Source organism: Rhinopithecus roxellana, chromosome 4, assembly GCF_007565055.1.
Source record: "Rhinopithecus roxellana isolate Shanxi Qingling chromosome 4, ASM756505v1, whole genome shotgun sequence".
Lineage (NCBI taxonomy): Eukaryota > Metazoa > Chordata > Mammalia > Primates > Cercopithecidae > Rhinopithecus > Rhinopithecus roxellana.
The window spans coordinates 32,768,391-32,789,628 of record NC_044552.1 but is presented as its reverse complement, the minus strand read 5'-3'; the positions used below and the strand labels follow the sequence as shown (position 1 = coordinate 32,789,628).

Sequence of the window (21,238 nt, the reverse complement as noted above, 5' to 3'; positions counted from 1 at the left end):
TGCTTTGCAAACAAAGCTTATGCATTTATGGCTTTTTTAAAAATGGATTTAATGGACTGAGTTCATTTAGACAGGAGAGATCGAATGAATGAGCGGAATTAAAATACACATCCATTTGGCCGTCAGTCATTGTTTAAGCCACTCGACCACCCAACTTTTCTAATTAAATGACATTGCAGTCCCTGCATAAAGGCTGCGATAGATAAATTAGTACTTGGTGAGTGCTTTGAAGATGAAAATCACAGTATGAGTAATGAGCAGGGTTTTTTTTTCCTTGGGCTGGAAACGGCGTCTTTTGTGTTTTCCCACTGCACCGTGAGTCACCTGGATTGACATTGCAGAAAGCCTCCTCTCACAAAGGAAGAGCAAGAGAGACAGTAGAGACAGACTTTTATTTGACTTACAAGGCAAATTAGGAAAGAGCCTGCATCCATTCACATCTGTACAAGGAATTATATGACCTACACATTCGCCACCTATAGAAGCTGGTCATATTTTGCAGGAATTTATACATTAGGAAATCACATGGAAATGATCTTGTTTAAACATTCATGAAGAGCAAACATCCCCCAAGAGCACTGAAGGTAGAAATCTAGCTTGGTCCCTCCTGAGAGCTTGGCTTACCTCTCTGTCGGTGCATTTAAAGGTCTGCATCAAATCCCTCCAGAACCGATGGGATGCTGGAGTTTGTCTGCTTTGAGGATGTGATGATTATTTTAGTGGGAGGAGCTTAGAACTGCAGGTTTGGAAGTAAAATGTGAACTGTTTGACAAGATCAAGCACTGGCTGGCTGGGGTGAATTGTGCCCTTCCCTCAATGCTCCCATTGGCTCCCCTGTAAAGAACTCAACTTTTTATACGTTCCAAACTGTAGTGAGAGGTCTTTTCTCACTACATCTAAACATTCTCATTTAGATATGTTTTTCTTGTCCTAAATTGCTTTGACACAGCAATAATTAGTCATGCTACATTGTCTAGGCTGGCTAATTACTGAGAGCTTGGCAGGCCCCATCGGAAAGGTTGCATCACCCAATGTAAGTTAGGATCCAAGCCGGTGGCTGCCCCACTCCTCACTGTATCCAAATGTAGAATGAGGTGCATACTTTTCAACCCTGACAGCCCCTCACTCTCAGTTGCACCCCCAAATTGGTCACAGCTGCAAGAACAGCATTCACAGTATGGCCAGCAAGGTCGCCTCTTCCTGAGGCAACAGTCGGGGAGGAGGAGTGCAGGGAGGGAAGTTGGATGCATCAGGGGAAAAATGGAGCCACTGCTAGACAAGGTCCTAGAAAACAGACTAAAATGGCCAAAGAAGAGCGAAAACTCTCTCCTCTGAGGGATTCAGGTACACACACACACACACACACACACACACACATATAGAGAGAGAGTCCAAGAGGCTTGGGGAATTATTGGAAAACAATTATGTTTATCTGCTTCCTGCCAGTCTGTATTCATTGACAGAGCAGAAGTAGTTATAGATATTGCAGACACACTGTGGCACTAAATAAAGTGTTTAAAATTATACTGCTTGATAACGCTTCCTGTCTCGGCCCTCTGCAGACCCAGAGAGCTGATTTGGGCCAGCAGGTAACAGTGTAGGGGCATGGTAATGTGATTGGCATAAATTTGTCACTCGGGCTATTTTCTTTCCCAGGGGAACTCACTCCAGCCACAAAGAGTTGATCCTAATTGGTTTCTGCTGAATGTTTAGCATCTCATTCACACAGGTGTCTTAGCAGACTACGCCTTTGTATTTTATTTGAGAATTTTTATAGTTTGCCTCATAGGAGCCCAAAGTAGGATCAGCACTGTAGATTAGAATCAGTTCAACAGAGGGAAAATAAACCTTTGGAATAGATTTTGCCTTCCCTGAGCACGTCGCAGGCATTAGCAAATAATGGGAGTCCTGTCTGCGCATGGAAAGGAAGCATCTACCACTTAGACTCCTAGCCTCGGGTGTGCGGTCCTATGACCTGCATAGCGGGTGTGATGATTCTGGAGTCATCATCTCCTAACTTTATGCTGCTATGCACAGAAGAAACATGCACACACACATGCACACACATACACCCACACACACCCACACACAATGTTCTTTCCTTGCGGAAGAAAGAAATGGGAGGGACTGAGGAGGGGAGGTCTCCTGACTGTGAGCTGCTGGATAGAACACAGCCAACCCTGATGAGAGTGGCCAAGACCTTCAGAGCATGGATGGGAGTTGACTCTATTTGCCCTTTGTGGTGCTGTGCCATCTTTGCTAGACTACAGTTGCCATTTGCTAGCTGTCTCCAAATTCAGAGAGTTCTAAAAAGGTAAAGACCTTTTAGGTTATTTTAGTACACTCTGTGTGGCTATCAATACAACTTTTCAAACACATACAGAGGCATCAGAAAAAAAAATTAAGCCAATCCATTAAAAGAGTGCTGGAATTGCTATCCAAAATGACTCTCGTGCTGTTTCTATGCATATGTGTGCCCTGATGCGTTTCATAAGTTTAAGACAAGGACGAATGAAGTACCAGAGTAAAAATAGGAAAGCACATCCTTCCCCTCCTCTCACCGGTATAAATTACAAAGGAGATGACACTTTCACCATCTGATGAGTCTACCTTTGCTGCTGTGTTTCCTCTTCATTAGAAATTCCAGATAACACCACTGACTTTTACTTAGAGTATCTTGAACAGCTATTTATAGTTTTCACCTATCCTTCCCAGAGACCTCACTAGACTGAGAGACAAGGGCTTCTCTGGGTCCTGGCCCAGCTCAACCACCCTCTGGTGTTGTGACCTTGGGCAAGCCACCTCTGCAAGCCTCATTCCTCAATCCTATAGATCGAGCCAGGGGAGATCACCAAGGTCTTTCTCTGCTCAGAGTCTCCCAGAGCTCCAACGATGTGGTCTACAGCATGAGGCATACTAAGACCATCAGAAATCATCCCTGAAATCCAGAAACTCATTTTAAAGGGAAGGAACTTTGCAATGTAAGTGGTTTATTTCAGTTCTGTGATTCGGCTGCTTGAAAGACTGAAATGGCAAAGAAAAGTTGACGAAATGCAAGCCCCAAACAAATTTGAGGAAGCTGGCCAGAGTGCTGAAGTCAACTGCTGTTGACAACAGCCATCAGACCTTGTGGCTGCAAAGCTCAAACAAAAGCAGCACCTACACCCTGCTGGTCAGCAATAGTATCCCAGGACAGAGGCAGCCGAGAGAGTTCTCAGCAAGCTCCAGGCGTATGGCATTAGGCATCAGGCATGTAAACAGCTGGTGGAATTTCAGAGTACATTGCATTCGATAGTTCCCAGACCTGTTGGAGCCATATTTAGCTTAGGAGAGCTTGGAAAGAGTGCAGTGCCATTTGAATGACTATTAATAGCTTCGGGGGGCGTGGGGAGTGGGGGTTGGAGCAAAGAAAAGATTTCTTCAGTTCGATATCTTGTATGTATTCATGAAGGACAAACTTCCTCCGTGTTAAAAGGCTTGGCTGTGGGGGTCTGACGAGCCTTCTGAAATCAGGAATCACCAGTTCCAGTTGGGAAGACAACTCTACTTACAGTTTAAACTAAATGATTTGAGCTTCCCAGGTGCCTAACTGAGCAATTTCTTCCCTACAATCCCTCTCCTCAGCAATTTATTTCACACAGATTATATCAATCTGTTTCTTTGTTGCTATGTAATGTAATAATCATTCTCAAAATCCTCAGTTTGTCCAAAACTTAAACACTTGCACCAGAACTGTGCCCCACATCAACCCACTGGTGCCCACCCTCATGAAGAGACAGCAAATAAGGGGTGCCACTGGGAAGCCTGCCCTTGTTCTGGGGAAGCAGGAATGCCCCCCTCCCCATATTGTCTCAGTCAAGGCAGCCATCCACACAATTCCTTTCTTTAGCCCGAGGTTCAGCTTCCCTATTAACATAGACAACACTTCACTGAAGCTGAAGTATAAGAAATTTTCTGCTTGATGTGTTTTATATCCTAATATTTTCCTTGCACATCACATGCCTCTCTGAGGGGCACAGGAGAATGTGTCTGGGGTAAGGTTTGGGGGAGGTTTCCCACCATTTAAAAGGGAGGGAGAGACTCATAAAGGAATCATAAAGGAATCCGTCGGAACCCTCTGCTCTCCCCGGAGGTCCTGACGCCTAAGGGCGAGCTCTCTCTTGCTCTAGAAGCTTCCTTTGCAGCCACGAACTCCTTGCCAGCCTCTCTAGGATGGCTGTCTGTCTGGGTATCTGCAGTGCTGCTGTGTGTCACCATGGCTTGGGGCTTCCTCACCGTAGCTGGGGACAGAATTGGTAGGTTTCCCCACCCAGCCTTTCTGCTGTTCGTTATTTGTGGGGAAGGCTGCAGGCAGGGCAAACCTTAATTAGCTCCAGGTGTGAGTGGGTCAAATCAATTACTACTGCACTCTCCCAAACACCACCACAACAGCCATGATTCCGCTCGTTTCCACTAGATGGGAGAAATCGGAATTGTCCATTTGCGCACACAGACTGTTCACAGCAATAAAGAAAAGTGAATGAAGTATATACAAGCTCCCAAGTGGGGGAATTTCAAAGGCAGGGGGAGCCTGCCTCCATGGTGATCATGGGCACTATTGGTTTCTCTAAGAGAGTCTCTTCATGGTCACATCCCCTAAAGCTAGAGAGTGTATCCAAATTCCCACTCAAGAGACAGCGTGTGGTCACAGATAATGTATTTCCAAGGAGAGGTGGAGGCAATGTCTCTCTTGGCCCTCTGGGCTCCTGGGAGTGGCAGATAATCTGCACCCACAGTCTGGACATTCCTAACGTGTCCCTAGATGAAACCCAGAGGATTCTTGAGCGTCTTTAAAACAGACTTGGGAGCTCATACCCCAGGGCTGGGCTCCCCGGTGGCAAGGCTGCCCTGATTCTCTGGGCATGGCAGAGGCAGGCACCAAAACAACTCAAATACCTGGAGGAGAAGCGGGCACCTTCTCAATGCTCATTCTCAACACCACCTACAGCCGTTTCCAGAAACGGCTGCTGGCACTGGCCCAAACAAAGAAAACTGGGCAGTGAGATGAGGGGGCAAGACGAGGGAAATAAGCAACCCAGACATACAAACAGCTTCCCTTTGAGAGAAGACAGGGGAGGGTGGTGACCCCAAGTGGTGAAAGCAGAGGAGACTCCCGTCACTCCTGCTCCGTGTTTGGCTGAGGTCAGAAGAGCCACTTTCCGAACCACCTCCTCTTGCAAGCCCCAGTTTCACTAATAAGCCATTGACCTTGAGTTTGAGTCTGGGGTTGATTTGCAGCTCTGTCTGGGGGAACCCCAAGGGCCTGTGGCTTCATGAGAAGAAATCCTCCTCATTTTCACAGCGATCGTTTTTCCTCTCCTCTCGCCACTGTGATCAAATTAGAAGGCTGCTTCTCCTAGGAAAAGATGTGTCCATGGTCCCAGGAGGCGCTGCCCATTTACCTGTCTGATGGGTTTGGGGAGGGAAAGCAGGATGTATGTGTGTGTGTGTGTCCCTTCCTTCCCCTGTCCCTGGGAGTGTCTCTCCCACCTGAATTGGCCACCCGGCCTGCAGCAAGGACCCCAGGGAGGGCAGGCGCTGGAGTCTCAGCTGCAGGAGGCCTGGCAAGTGGCTGTGTACATGCTGCTGCCCGCCGTGGCCCCACTGCTCAGGCTGCTGGTGGGACATTTGAGGGGCTTCATGCTGCTGTCCCTCTGGATGTGCAAGTGCTCAAGCCGCCAGCGCTCCCAGCTCTTCCGAAACTCCAGCTGGACCTTCCATGGGAAAAGGAGGGAAACAAAAGCCATCCTGCAAACCAACTGCTCACAAAATGGCCCCACTATTACATTAGCGGGGAAGGGAAGAAATCCACTGCATTATATTAAGAGACACAAGTCAAGGCCTTCGGGCACCTAAATTAATATCCCAATAAAATTGTTTATTGTTGTCTCCTATTTTCTGCATCTCCTCAGGAGAGAGGTCGGCTTGATGACCTAATTGGTCTTTCCCATCTCTAAACTCTGTGATTCAGCTAAGTACATTTTACAATCCATCACAGTATTATTTAACGGAAGAGAATGAGAGGGAGGGTGAAACGCAGGGAGACAGGAGATGGGAGAGAGAAGAGAGACTCTGTCTTTACAGTGCACATCCCAATTTCAGCTTGGATGATTGGGAACGGGGACAGCAACTCCCAGCCTTCCTGGTGTCTACAGCAGACCCTTCTAAACTCCCTAAGGGCTTCTCTCCAGGTCCCAGCACCTCACAGGGGAGGAGGGAGGGAAGGAAGGAATGCAGCTGAGACGAGCAACAGCAGGGAGGAAGGGGCAGCCAATGAGGCTTCGCAACTGATGCCATCCAGAGAGACTCTGCAGTGACCATGGGGGTGCAGCCCAGGGAGGTCAGTCAGCCAGGATCCCTGTTGTGTGGGACTCTGGCCTCCCCATCAGGAAAAGCCTCTCAGGAGGGCGGATGCTTGGGGACCAGATTGCTGGGGCAGAAAGAGACAAATCCAAGTAACGCTGTGGAGCCCCCATCCCTTGAGGGTTTGTGGCAATGCTGTGGCTCCCTGTGGTGGCCAGTGATTCTGGTCCCTGAAGAGGCCCAGCTGGAACCTGAAAAGCTAGTCTTGGGGGGTCTAGACTGCTCTTCTGGGTGATGTTCCCATAAATTTGCTTTCCAGAGCTTCTTTGAAGTCCCCACCCTTCCCACACCGGAGTGTCTGGGGTCTGGGCCCTTCCCTTTAGGCCTAGTCACCAAGACGGCCTGCTGCCAGTGGCTGTGGATAAGGGGCCAATCGCCCCACCAGCCCCTGTGCAAACAACCCTCTCTCCTCCTCCTTTGTCATCCATCCAGCTATGCCCATCAAGACGCCTGGTATGGCTGCATGCCATCCCTTAAAAGAACATTTTCTGCACTGAGTAGAGTTGAGATGGCCCAGAGGCTGCCTGCCAGGATGACGCCAGTGTCCCATGCAGCGTCAGGAACCCAAGCCTGAGTGGGGGAGGGAAGGAGGCTGAGCAGACACCACCTACAGGACCCTGTTGTATGCCAGCTCCCTGCCCGGCTGAGCCTTTGTGAAGGGAACATATGCTGACAGCTGGGATGGGGGCCCTGAGTCCAGTGGTGGACCCCACTTGTGCAGTTGCGGGGAGGCCAGGCTTGTTTCATAGCCTTTCCACTGGAGAAGGGGGGAAAGATGGTAAACTGAGGCACACCCCCGGGAAACCACCTCAGAGACCAAAGAGGTTTCAGGGACACCTGCGGGACTTCTCAGGGTGCTGACACACAGTGTCTCCTTCTGCCCCCATCTCCCTCAGCACTTTTCCTGAACCTCTGCTGTGACCCCTGTGATCACAATTGTCCTTGAAAAATCACCATATGTATTGGGCACTTACTGTATGCACGGCATTTTCCATTGATTATCTTAGTTAACTTTCACATTGACTCTGCAAAGCAGCTCCACATTTAAAGATGAGGAAACCGAGGTGCAGAGTGTTTATTTCCCCAGGTCGCTTAGCCAGGATTTGAACCTAGATCTGGCCTGATTCCAATGCCCGGTTCCTACCCTCCGGCCTCCCACTGCATGGCTCTTGCGGTCCTGCCTGTCCCTGGTCCATCTCCTCCCCCCTCACCTGGGAGCACCTCGAGGGCTGGGGCCACATCTTCCTCATCTCAGCGTCCGTGAACCTAGCACAGTGCCCAGCATACAGCAGGTGCTCAATACATGTGTTTTAAATGAGGCAAATGAACGAACACATAAGTAGATGAGCATCTCACATCAGGTTGCTTCTGTTCCTCAGCTATGAAAACGAACCCACAAAGACAACACCACTGATCCCGAGCACCTGGGCTGGCACTTAGGCCACCACACTGCCTCCTCCACCATCGGATTTATCCTCATCCCTGCCCTCGACCTCTGCAGTGCAGCACACCCCTCCTGACCTCCCTTTCCAGCAGGCACCACGCCAGCCTCAGGATTTGGGGTGAATTGGGAAGCGCATTCACCTTCACTTAGAGCTGGGGAGACAGAGGCAAGGGAGGCAAAATGACTTGCCCCAGGTCACACAGCTGAGCAGTGGCAGGGCTGGGACCAGCACTCAGGGCTCTGAGTCACCTCACTGTGGCTCTCAGGCACAAGCTACAGCAAAACCACCTTCAGGCCTCCCCCGCCCTGTCCCTACTCCCTGTGGTGCAGGCCTTGGCAGCCACACAGAACCAATATTCAAGCCATCTTTTCTCCTCAGGTCACAAGTATCTGGCATTGCCATGGCAACCCTGGGTCTGCAGAACAGCTCTTGTGGACAGAGGCCTCAGCCCCAGAGCCACATGTGTCTTTTGTGGCCCAGTGACAATGATGTATCTGTCCTTGTGCCTGGAGCAGCCAGGGCATGAGGAGTCTCAGGGTGGGTTTAAAGGAACTGGGCGGTGCTCTGAGAGGAGACAGGTTCTCCTGTTCTCTGAGCAGGGTCTCCTGGGCCCCATGGCACAAGCCTGGAAGATCCATGGGGTCTGTAGCCAGGCCTGGTCAGAGAGGTGCAACTCTGGTGATTCAGGGTCAAGTTCTTTTCCAAGGGCAAAGAAATACTATCCCCTTACAAAGGTGGGCCAGTCACAGGTAGTGCATGAGGAGGGAAGTGATGAGATGACTGGGCTTGGAAGGATGGAATCTGGAGAAGCAGCTGAGTCAGGGGTCGGGGAGACTCTTGGCAATGGTGGCGGGGAAACCAAGCACACGTGTCTGCTGGTGGGGCTGCGGTGAGTGTGTCAGAGGAGAGAGAAGTGGGAAACAGGCACGTGGGGGGGCTGAGATGACAAGGTGGCAGCAGGAAGCCTCAGTCTCTCCCCACAGGCCTCTGCTCCACATCCCCACACAGGGATTCCTGCCCCTCTGTCTTGTCCCCATCACCACTGGGCTGGAATGGAAAGCAGCAGAGCTCAGGGCTGGGTAGCCCATCACCCAGCTGGCTGAGAGCATTCCTGGAGGGAAGGCCATCCACAGAGCTTAGGTTTTTGCACTTCCTTGTTTGCATCAGTTTTAAAGAAATTCATTTTAAGGATATGGCAGTGGAGGAGGACCAGGGCTGCAGTGTCTTGCTGCCTCCTGTGGGTCAAGAGCCTGTTGGGTGAGGCCCTTCCCTCCTTCCCTGCCCTACCCTCCAAACTGAGCCTGCTGGGTCCTCTGAGACCCGCCCCGGGAGCAGCCAGAATCCCATTTATGGGCCACTATTTGCCTGGCTCTACCTTCACCTCCCCAGCACCTGCTGCCCTGAGGCATTAAGCGGGATCTCACCCCCACCACAGCCCAGTGGGATCTCGCCCCGGCCACAGCCCACTAGCTCTACTGCCTTCTAGCTATTGAATTAGGGCTGCTCATTTCATTTTGCTGAGCCTTAACGTTCTTAGCTGTGAATTGGGGATATCATCTGCTGCACAGCATTGGATGTAATGAGACACTGAGCAGCTTCTATGCAGTAAGCACTTGAGAAACCTTGGTTTCCCTCCCATTTAGAGGTCTGAGGGCCATGCTTCCCATGGGTAGCCAGTTCAGCAGAGGCAGGGAGGCTCAGGCACAGGGGAACATTCCTCTCCCTTCCCTTTCACCCAGCCTCATTTTCTCTGCATGGCATCCTCTGAAATTCCCTAGGCCCCTGTCTCTGGGAGTCACTGAATACTGACATCTAATAGCGATTGCTTACTGAGCATCTGGAGATAATGGTGTGTGTTTCTTCATGCCAAGCAGCACCTGTGAGGAGCTAGGATGGGCCTTCAGCATCCCACCTTGAAGGAGGGATCTGTTCTCTGTTCCCCTTTCCCACCTTTTTCAGACTTTCTTAATCCTCACAGGAATCTCAAAGGTAGGCATTATTACCCCAACTTTGTACATGAGCAAACTAAGTTTCAGAGTGGGCAAGTAACAGGCAAAGTCACACAGCTCATTAAGTGATGGGGCCTAGATCAGACCAAGTAAGATGCCAAAGCCTGCATCCTTGCATCTTTTCTGCTACATCACATTGCTTCTTTGAGCCATCTCATAGCTCCCTGAAACACCCAGGTCCCCACCCACTGTCCTTTCTGCATCCCCCACACCCATAGAAAAAGACAAGTCTATTAATGCGCTGACTCCAAGATCCCTGAGCTCTGGGACTCCATAGCTGAGTACCTTGGAGGAAGGGGCCTTTTCCAGGTGCTCACGAACGCAGCCATGCCCTCCTCCCAGGAGCTGACCATCTCAGGGATGGGAGGGAGGCCTGCTGTCCTGCAGGCATTTGCAGGAGAGGGTGTGGGGCCAACAAGAACTCCCTTCTCCCATCCTAGCACCAGAAAGCCACCCCCTTCCCCACAGTGAGCCAGGGCTCTTGCCTGTGTGTATGAAGAATGGGGTGCTTTCTGCTTTAATGCAGAATTAATTGAATCCTGGCTCTGCCATGCCACTATTCCCATACTTCATCTTAGCCAAAAAGCTAAGAAGTGATGTGTGTCACTATTTCGAAACCTAGGCACGTTTCTGACTCTCTCTGATCTTCAGTGTTCTCATGTATGTATAAAAAAAATGAGAATATGAAATAAGATTTTTAGCAGGGTGTGGGGGTCCTAATTAAATGAGACAGTGATTATTAAAGCCCCAACCATGTGGCTTGGGTATGTGTGTGTTGAATCACTTTGTAAGTAACAGTCACCACCACCAAGCAAAGAGGGTCATTCAGGATTCCCTTAACCTGAGGCTGGGTCTTCCCTAGGGTCACATGCCATTAGGGTATGCCTGTACATTTACGTGTGTGTGTGTGTGTGTGTGCATGTGTGAGAGAGATCCATGCACAGAAAACCAAATCTGTGAACAAGATGCCTTCTCAACCCTAGTGCCTCAGTGGTGTGAGTAGGGGGTTTCAGCTGACAAGATTGATGGGAGAACCCATTGTACAACTCCAGACTGGCCACCCACCAGGGTCCCCACCGTCCCTCCTCGGAGCTTACCTCATTGTTGACAAAGCAGTACAAGATGGCCACCATCAGCCCCTGGAGACAAGAGTCACATCAGGAGGGAGGAAGCAGGAGGGAGGTGACCTGAAGACTGGCCCCTGGTCAGAAGCACCTTGGGACTCCATCCTCAGTACCCCCCTCCCCAAATCCAGCAGCCCAGGCAGATCCAGGAATGGCACAGTGGCTTCCCTCTCATTTCCTTTCTGAAGGAACACCAGAGTTGCACCTCTCTGACTAGGCCTGGCTACAGGCCCCAGCTAGCCTCTCCCCATGGATCTCCCAGGCATGTGCCGTGGGGTCCAGGAGACCCTGCTCAGAAGCTACCCAGAAGCTGTAGAGATCCTACATCCAACCTCTCCTTGAGGAGGCCTGATCCAGTGAAGTACAATGACTCTGATTGTGGAGAACATTCCCCACCCCAGCCCCATCTGTTCACGCAGGAGACTCAGGGCTCCAGAATTGTGCTCTGTATGTCTGCATATGTATGTAAATACACACACATGAGCCCACATGTGTGCAGGCATCTCGTGACATTCGTGAGGGGCAGGGACCAGTTTTTTGTATTTTTACACCCCCTTAGCATCATCTAATGCTAGTGGAGAGGATCAGTTCTTCTCTTTGAAACTGTGACACCGTAACTCTGGTTTTAACACCTCTGAGGCTCCTCTGCAAAGCGAGGCTAACCCTGCACATCTCCTGGGTTCTGTGAGGAGTGAATGTGCAATTCACTCCTCATAGTGCACAATTCACTCCTTTACATTTTACATGCAAAAATGCATGTAAAGCACCTGGCAGGGTGCTTGTCACCCAGTAGATGGCAGCTGCAATGCCAGGCTGGGTACCCAGAGCTACATCCAAGAAGGTTTCTTGTCCCATGTGCTTACAGAGAAGACTGGCCGGGGTATTGGGACACCTGGGGATACTAGTTCTGGCTCTGCTCCAACTAGGTGACTTTGGGCAGGGATCACTCCTCCAGGTCTCAGTCTTCCCACCTTTTCCATCTGCATGATGCAGGCTGGTGTCTGTCCCACCCCTACTCTAGGACTTTACAAGCAAGTGTCCCCAACCATGAAGTCACCTGGAAGGAGGTAAAGGAGAGCTCCGTGAACAGCTTGATGAAGCGCAGGGTGCCCCGGGCATGCTCATCCATCACAAAGGCAAAGATGACCTCATGAGTCCCCAGCAGGGGGATGAGTGTCAGCGTGGACTTGGCAAGTCTGAGGGGCAAGACGGAGATCTCGAGCCATTCTGGGCCTCTCCCATGGACTCTTTTCCCCTTTCTCTACCCTCCCCACTTCCTACCAAGTCCTGACATCTGGGTCATGGATGTTCTCCCACCCCAAATACCCTGGGACAGTCTGTCTGGAGGGAAAGAACAGAGGTCAAGACCCCAAGAAGACCAGGGGCTGCCGAGAGACAGGGCAAAAGCAAGGGTTTGGGGTCCCAGGCCAGGCCTGGGTGGAAGAAAAGGTTAGCGCAGGGCTCTAAGCTAAGCATCCCGGGATCTCTCTTTCTCTCTGCTAGAAGGAAAGGGGCACCTGCTGAGGGTCCTCAGTAAATTCAGCTCAGTTACATCACCTGCATTTGATGTCTGTCTTGCACATGAGATTGGCCTTCAGTTTGGATACCACGATGCAGATGACCCGAACAAAGATGAGGAAGTTCACCTGCGGGGTGGGGCCGGGATTGGCAGGGGGCACCAGCCCAATCCTATCATAGCTGCCACTCCCATCTCTGACACCATCACTCACCCCAATGGCAAAGAGAATGGGCAGCCGGATAATGAGCCAGTAGTTCATGTTGGAGTTCCTGGTCCAGCAGCTGGGGAGGGAGAGAGATGCATGCATGCATCCAGCAGGACTCACAGGATCCCCAGCTCAAGTGCGGGCACAGGGGCCACTGATGCACATGGCCATGTCGAGTGCCACACACACAGCTCCCAGGAGCCACCCAACAACCAGTCCCATGGACCCACAGAGCCCTGCCAGTGCACAGCCCCACAATACACACGTACAGTCCAAATACACAGTCATACACGGAGATGCACACAGCCCCCAAACAAGCTTTCAAGGACCTACCAACACAGTCATGTGTTTTCACAGAATCATATACAAAATGACACAAACATTTCACGGTTTCACATAAACAGATATTACAGAAAAACCTGCAGGAGGGCACCATGTACCCCATAGACCCAGTACCGTTAGTCATCAAACACTCCTGGGACCAGGCAGGGGCAGGGACGGATTAGAGAACAAAATCCACATTCTAAGCTCCTGGTCCCCACCTTTATCCTCCCAACAGATGGGTGCCCCAGGTACCAAGGAATCCCATGGACCTTGAGGATGGGGACCTGAACACATCCACCCCCTTGGAGCAGGACACTCACCCCTCGTCCTCATAGAGGTACTTGACAATGCCCCAGGGGACAACAAACAGCAGGGGAACACCTAAGAGAGAGGGAAAGACAGAAGGGGAGAGGGGCTGGCAGGCCAGAGCCACAGTCCATGTGCCGAGGCCTCTCCCTGCCCCAGGCCCCTCACATTTCCAGCCTCTCTCTTTGCCTGGCCTCAAACTATGCTTTCTAGTTTTGTCTGGGCACTTGGGAGAACAGAGGCAGCAGGAGCCCCACGCAGACTCCCAGACTCTTCCTTACAGAGAGGTCCTCATCAGTTGTCAGTCCCCCACCTCCTATGTGCCAGGCACACTGTCAGGACTTGCCCTGAGAGTCCCGGCTGAGTCACCAGGTCACAGACACCCAAGTAGCAATGGGACTGGGCTGTGCGGTGGAGACAGCATGGTGGATGAGGCAAGGCGCAGGTGAACCCTCTGATGCCCTTTTTCTCTCTTGCTTCAGCCCACATTGCCGATCTCAGTCATCTCCTTCAGGCACTGGATGTCCTTTCAGTCATCTGTTCCCTACCCCTGTACACCTGCAAGAGGGCTCAGCAGAATCCTGGAATGGAGACAGGAGCCCAGTCCTTGATGCCAACTGACCAACTAACTGTCCGCAGTGGACTACAATAACAACAGCTACAACAATACTACTCTCCACTCAGCTGAGACTTGATTTGTGTGGTAGACGGCCTCTAAGATGACCCCTAGGGATCCCCACCACCTGTGCTCTTACTTTCGTGCAGTTAATCCACATTGTATCAGTATTGTTTCATGTGACCCATGACATCTGGCAGAAGTGATGCCATGTCACTTCTGATTGTTATAAAAGACACTGTGGCTTGTTTTGCAAGCTCCCTCTCTTTCTCTGATCATTTGCTCTGGGGGAAACCAGTTGCCATGTGCTGAGAGAACTCAGAAGGCCTAGATAGAGGTCTCTGCAGCAAGAAATGGAGACCTCCAGCCTCGGCCAGCAAGGAACTGGGTCTTCCTGCCAACCGCCTCGTGAGTGAGCTTGGAAGTAGATTCTCCATCCCCAGTTAAGCCTTGAGATGACAGCAACCCTGGTGACAGCTGGCTGCTTCTCTATGAGTGCCCTGATCCTGGAAGGAGGTCTCAGAGAGAAGGGACAGCAGGGGGTGGGGGATGCCCAGAAGGAAGCTACTGTATGTGTATGTGGTTCAGGAAATCCACATGCTCTTGCCTAGAGAGTTTTCTCTCTGAGATCCTGACCCACAAGGTACCCAGCTAAACTGAATCGAGATTCTAGGCCACAGGAACTGTGACATAACAATGGTTAGTTGTTTTAAGCAGCTAAGTTTCAGGGTTAATCATTCTGTAGCAATAGAAAATTAATACAGCTGGTTCCCAGTTCCCTGAGGGTAGAGCCCAGGCCTCACTCACCTTCAGAGCCTCAATGCCCAGCTCACCCTGAGAGCTCAATCTGTGTTGGTTGATTTAAAATTGGATTGTCCTTCCTCACATGACAGATGAGGAGATGGATCAGGGGCTCAGAAGGGCACAAGTGGGGCTCGAATCCAGGGCTGCAATCCCATGCCCACTCCCACCGCCCTCAATGGCCTTCTGCACTGGCTGTCTCCATGCTTGTCTCCACTGGTGCCTCCCTCAGTGTTGATGTGTCTGAGATAGGTAAGCGTGTACATATTAAGGCATGTAGACACGTGTGTGTGAGGGTGTGGTGGGTGGACCATGAGTGTGCACGTGTGGCTTTGGGGAATCTCTGTCAGGAGCACATTTCCAGGACAGAACCACTTCAGAGCCTTTCCTGTCACGATTGTCTATATCTTTAGCACATCAGTGTCCACTCAACAGCAGCTACTAAGCAGTTTGTGTGCCCAGATCTACTGTGCTTGATGATGCAGGGAGAGATGGAGGAAGCAAAGGAGCCCCAAGCTGATCAGCATTCTTCATCAGCTCTCTCTCTCCAGGCCCATTTATTTCTACATAAATCAGACCTCTCAGCATCCAAGGTGCTTTAGTGACAGGCCTTTATGAGACTGGACAAGGAATGGGATGATCTCCAAAGGCCCCAGCACATGGCATGGGACTGCCACATAGAAGATGACCGGTGAGAATGGAATGAATGATGGGTGAGTCAATATACCAATGAGGGAAGGAAAATTCTCCAGGCAAGAGCATGCCGATTTCCTGAACCATGTACACACGCAGCAGCTTCCTTCTGGGCGTCCCCCGCCCCCTGCTGTCCCTTCTTGCTGAGACCTCCTTCCAGGATCAGGGCACTCACCCACGTTATCAGCCAGACCCGGCAAGTTTCACTCATCGTCAGCATTTCCTTAACAAGGCCTTTTCAAAAAACACAGCCACGGAAGCCCTGCCGCATGCAAACATTACGCACTCCCTGCTGGCTTCATCTTTCTCCCATTTAGAAAACGAGCAAGACAGGTTGGAGAAAAAAGCTCAAATTAAGACACACAGAACTGGCTCCGGGAAGTAATGATTCCCTCATCCATCACCTGCCTCCCTCCTGCACAGCCTCCGTGTGGATTTCTACGGGCCCCCAACTGCCTGGGGACTGCAGCAGAAGCTGCCATGCCCTTTGGGGGACCTCTCCAACTGCGTCAGAGTCCTAATTTCAATTCTTCTACTTGCACACGAAGCTAAAAGTTGTTTCCCAAGTATCCCAGCTTGGGCAAGGCCTCCTGGCATCACGTTCAAGCTCCTAGTAACCTGTGAATCTCTCTCCATCTCCCCCCACCACAATTCGTCAAGAAAAAGGTATTCTGATTGGAGCAGGGTATCCTCTGGGTCTTGTCCTTGTGCTCCCACAGACCCCGAGCCCTGAGCTGGGGTGTGAGGTGGTAGGAAAATAACTTGGCCCTCCCTCCCCCATCTCCCACTCAGAGACCTCTAGGGCAGTGTGTCCCCACCAAACTCCAACCAGCCACCCCCGCTCCTCTGCACACATCACACACGTCCCTTGATTGTTCCTGCCCTCGGGTCGCCATGGTGACAGGCACTAACAGCGCTGATGCTATTTCCTAGAATGGACAGACACCGTCCCCCACCCTGAAGACAGCCTTCCCTGAGCCGACCTCAATGGCCTCCCTCCTCCCCAACCCCTAGTGAGCTGCAGGGCCCTCCACCTGCTCTAGCAGGAGGAAGAAGCCTCGCGGAGAAAAGGCCAAGGAAGGGACTGGGTCCTGGGGGAGGAGGAGGAAGGTGAGAGCAGGGATCTATGAGCAGGAGCCAGGCCTACCTGCCCATCTGTGCGGAGGCCTGAGCCTTCTCAGGGATGCTGCAAGGAACCGAAGGGACACTGTCCAGGCAAGAGAACAGGGCATGATGGCCACAGGCCCAGAACCTGGGAGTCAGAAGGCCTGGGTTCCAGGGCCTGCTCTGCCTGTAAGGCCCTGCCAGCTCTGGGCCTTGGTGCCCTCAAGACACTGGTCACATTAAAATCTCTCAGGCTACTCTTCTCCCGGTGGGGGCTGTACAGAGCAGAGTGGCTGAGGAACACCAGTAACAATAAATGAAGTGCAAGGACAGGGGATGGAGAGCTTGAGAGGGCGGAGAGCACAGAACCACGAGGGCCGGTGGCCTGAGGCACTTTCCTGAAGAGGCAGCTGGACCCCGTGGTGTGGGAAGGATGCTCCCTGAACATTCCTGCATGGAGAACAGCCTTGCAAAGGCCCGGGGGCAGGACCAGTCAGGGAAGAGGAGTCTGGATGTGACTCAGCTGGGAAGTCCCTGGAGGTCGGTGACAGTGGCAGCCGCGGTCAGAGCAGCATGAGGTGGGCGCATGAAGGAAGGAGGAGTGAATGAAGGAGTGGCAAGCAGGGCGGGGGATGGTGTGGAACAGTACAACTACCGTGGATTCAATGACAGATTAGGGAGGGCACAGGGCAGGGCCTATTCTCTGGGCACCGTCGCCCCCTCCAGAAAGGCCTGTTGCATGTTTTCCCAGGGGCGAAGGGGATCCCAGCCCCCTGCCCAACCCCAACACTGCCCCTCATTACAATCCCATGTGGTGAGAGGCAGAAGCACAACCAGAAATGTTCCAGCAAAAAAAAAGACACAATGGTTCTTGGCAAACTTTTTTGGCTAGAACATTTCCAGCTGGGCTCCAGGCACATCCGCCGTCCACCCTTTCCTTGGCTGGCCTCTGGTCCCCCTGCCCCACCATACCTGGCTCTCCTGTGAGCCCTCCTCTCCACCCTCATGTGACAGAGCACCAGCAGGCTCCCCCGAGCCATGCCCCTGACCTCTTGATCCCCTCCCCACCTTGAGGCCCAGGACTCACCATTTCCCTCAGGTCCTCGGGCTGCCCAGGACTGGGTGTGAACTTATGTCCCCATGTGGTCTTAAGAGGACAGTGCATACCTCCAATGGTATGCATGATAGTGGTACAGGGCGGTGTTTGGCCACATGGGGTGGAGGCTTCCATTAAGGGAGGAGAGTTATGCAGAGGAGGGGAGGACTATAACCCCCTACAGCATCTTAACAGCCCACGGGCAGAAGGTCCTGTGCCCAGGAAGGGGGCTACCCAGTGGGCCCTGCCCCTTGCTCAGCAGTGCGTTCCAAGTACCATGTTAGAAGAGGGATCAAGGTCTCCCACCCCCATACCACAGGTTCGGGGTGGGTGACGGTGGGCCTTACCCCAGCCTACGCTCACATAGAGCCTGAAGATTCGTTGCTCAGAGAAGACCGAGAAGGCCAGCAGCGTGTACAGGTACACGCCCTCCACCAAGAGCCAGTAGTAATTGGCCGCCACACAGTATTGCATGAGCAGAAACACCACGCGGCAGCCCAGAGAGTCCTGAGGGTAGAGGAAGGGTTGTCGTGGGGACAGCAGCTCTGCCCTCTGCCTCTCTTGATACCATTCCCCATCCTGCTCCAGCCACTATCCTGCCATGGTTAATGCAGGAGGAGACAGCTCACATCTCTGGCTAGGGATAGTGCTAAGGACTTTATCTGCTTTAGTGCATCGAATCCTCATTATCCTGATTGGAAGAGAGTAATATTATCCCTTCCACAGGTGAGAAGTAAGTGGCTTCTCACTTATTTCTCAGCCTCAGAGAAGTAAGTGACTTGCCTAAAAGTGTACAGATAGTAAGTGCCAGAGCTGGGATTCAAACCCAAGTGTGTCTCCAAAGAGTACTCATTTGTGTCAGACTGGGAATTCCCGAGGGCAGTGTCTCCTCCCTTAGACTGGGGGCTCCCCAAGGCAGACTGCCTCTCTCAGCAGACTGGAGGGTCCCAAGGTGAACTGCCTCTCCCATCAGACTAGGGGCTCCCAAAGCCTTCCTGGCTAGGACTGGTCAGCTCTTGCCTTCCCCTGTCCCAGGCCTGGCTAGGGTGGCAGAGGCAGGCCTCCTCCAACCACCCATCGCTCCCAAGGTGGTCCTGGATGCACCACACACCTGGTAGGAGAGGAGCCCATCCCACTGGTGCTGCTGGGCGGCCGTGCTGTACATCCACTTGAGGGCTGCGTCCTTGATGAAGACGGACAATGCTCGCAGGATGAAGGATGCAAACAGGTTCAGGTGGATGTAGTTCCGGGTGCAGTGCAGGTGTCTGAGGGAGAAAGCAGGGCCTTTCCCTGGCAAGGCAGCCAATGGTTCTGCTCTACAACCCCAGGCTCTCAAGCTAACACACACATCAGGTATGTTTCTGGCCCTGGGGTTGTGCATGTGTCCTCTTCTGTGAATACCCTTATTCCCCATCATCGTGAAAACCCTCTGTCCAACTCAAATCCTGCCTCTCCATGAAGACTTCCGCTGTGTGGTCACTGCCCCCTCCTCCCATCCACATTCTATCCTTCTCTCTGCAGCATCCCCTCTTACACAAAGTCATGCATAACCGAAGAGATTCATGCACGAGGATCAGTTTCCCCAGCGGGAACATTGCTTCTTCACGACAGGGCCACATCTTAAACGCCTCACAGAGGCAGACCAAGACTAGGCACTTGGTAGGAATTCAGAAACTACTGGATAGTTTTAACATCCTTTCATGTGAAAATGTGTAGCAAATTGAAAGTACAGGGGCATTTCTTAACCTAATAAAGGCTATTTACCTAACCAGGAGCAAATATCAATCCTAACTGAGAAACCCTGGGAGCATTTCCTCTGAAATCAGGAACAAAATAAGGATGTCTGTTATCACTGCTTCCAGTCAACATTGTAACTACAGATCCTGCCCACGATAATAAGGCAAGGGAATAATGTACAAGAATTGGAAGTAAACAAAATGGTTATTATTTGTAGATGATAGATTATCTTCATAGAAAATTGAAGAAATCTACAAATTATTAGAACTAATAAGACAGTTTAGCAAGGTTGCTGATAAGTATGTTTGTATATGCCTGTGTTAAAAAAATTTAAAGTAAACGTTTGAAAATAATTCATTTGCAATATTTTAAATTAACTACCTTGAAATGAGTCTAACAGAAGATGGGTAAGATCTCGATGGAGAATTTTATGAACCTTGCTTAAAATCATTAGTGAAGACTTAAATTAGTGGGAGACAGATACATCACATTCACAGGTAGAAAAACTCGCTATCTTAAAGGAGTCAAGTCTCTCCATACTAATAAAAATTCTAACTTATTTTTAAAGTAGAACTTTAACAACTTATAAAGAAGAGCCAGAGCTAAGAATATTCCAGACACTCCTAAAGAATCACAGAGGAGGAGATTTTGCTATATGATTTCTAGTAAATTTACAGTAGTTAAGACACGGTGGTATTGGGATAGGGAAAGATAAACAGCCTAACAGAAAAAAACCGTAGGTGACTGAAACCAACCCACTCGTATATGGAGCCTTGCTACATGGAAGGGCAGTCATTGCAAACCAACAGGGAAGGAAAGGCGATCAATAAATGGTACTCAGGCAGCTAATTTCACATATAGAAAAAAAATGAAATCCTTTATTTATATCATACACAAATATGAATTCCAAGCAGATCAAAGAACCATAAGGAAGAGCAAAACTCTGAAACTTGCAGAAAATATAGGTGGCCATCTTTATGACACTAGGGTAAGGAAATATTTCTTTTTCTTTCTTTCTTTCTTTCTTTTTTTTTTGAGACAGTCTCGCTCTGTTGCCCAGGCTGGAGTTCAGTGACGTGATCTTGGCTCACTGCAAGCTCCGCCTCCCGGTTTCAAGCCATTCTCCTGCCTCAGCCGCCACGCCCGGCTAATTTTTTTGTATTTTTAATGGAGATGGGGTTTCACCGTGTTAGCCAGGATGGTCTCGATCTCCTGACCTCGTGATCCGCCCACCTCGGCCTCCCAAAGTGCTGGGATTACAGGCTTGAACCACCGTGCCTGGCCAAGGAAAGACTTCTTAATAAGACTGTCCACAATTTGTTCTTTGGAAAAAAACGAAAAATTTTAAACCAATCAATAAAATTAATTGTTATCAATTGGTAAATCTTTATTGATAAATTTTATTTATCAATACTAAATTGATAAACTGTATTCCATTAAAATGAAGAACTACTGTGCAGAAAACACCATAAAATGAGTGAAAAAATAAGCCACAGACTAAAGAGAGGGTAAATTCTGGATTAGTATCCAGAATATATAATGAATATGTAAAATAGAAAAGAAAAATCCAAATAAGCCAATGAAAAAGTAAGCAAAGGATATGAAAAAGCAATTCACAGAATAAATCATGAAAAAAATGCTTGATCTCTCTGGGAATCTGGAATATGCAAATTAAAATCATAAGGCAGTTTCAGATACTTCAGGTTAGCAACAATTAAGTCTGAAAACACTAAACATTGGTGATAAGGCCAGACAAAGGAAGCTCTCTTTTATTACTGGTGAGAGGGTAAACTGGTGTGACCACTGTGAAGAGCAACTTAACAATACCTAGTAAAATTGTAAAAGCAGGTGGTAGTC

At 50.5% G+C, this 21,238-nt stretch overlaps 1 protein-coding gene across 3 annotated transcripts in view; it reads right to left on the bottom strand.

Annotated features, from left to right (window-relative positions):
* Positions 1 to 373: 373 nt before the first annotated feature.
* The window catches only part of GLP1R (glucagon like peptide 1 receptor), a 43,316-nt gene continuing 22,451 nt past the window's right edge, over positions 374 to 21,238 (bottom strand). Inside the window, exons 6-15 of one of the 3 annotated variants that reach the window (XR_004056880.1) lie at positions 18,756 to 18,909; positions 17,992 to 18,151; positions 13,349 to 13,409; positions 12,711 to 12,780; positions 12,538 to 12,626; positions 12,038 to 12,176; positions 10,954 to 10,995; positions 5,530 to 5,753; positions 1,379 to 5,395; positions 374 to 1,344 (exon numbers count right to left, since the gene is read on the bottom strand). Coding sequence is in view for 1 of the 3 variants with exons in the window: in XM_010389723.2 (XP_010388025.1) it covers positions 5,586 to 5,753; positions 10,954 to 10,995; positions 12,038 to 12,176; positions 12,538 to 12,626; positions 12,711 to 12,780; positions 13,349 to 13,409; positions 17,992 to 18,151; positions 18,756 to 18,909 (883 nt within the window). In the remaining 2 variants the exon portion in view is untranslated. Of the gene's footprint in view, positions 1,345 to 1,378; positions 5,754 to 10,953; positions 10,996 to 12,037; positions 12,177 to 12,537; positions 12,627 to 12,710; positions 12,781 to 13,348; positions 13,410 to 17,991; positions 18,152 to 18,755; positions 18,910 to 21,238 lie in introns of those variants that run through there. The other 2 variants (XR_004056881.1, XM_010389723.2) reach the window with 2 other exon arrangements.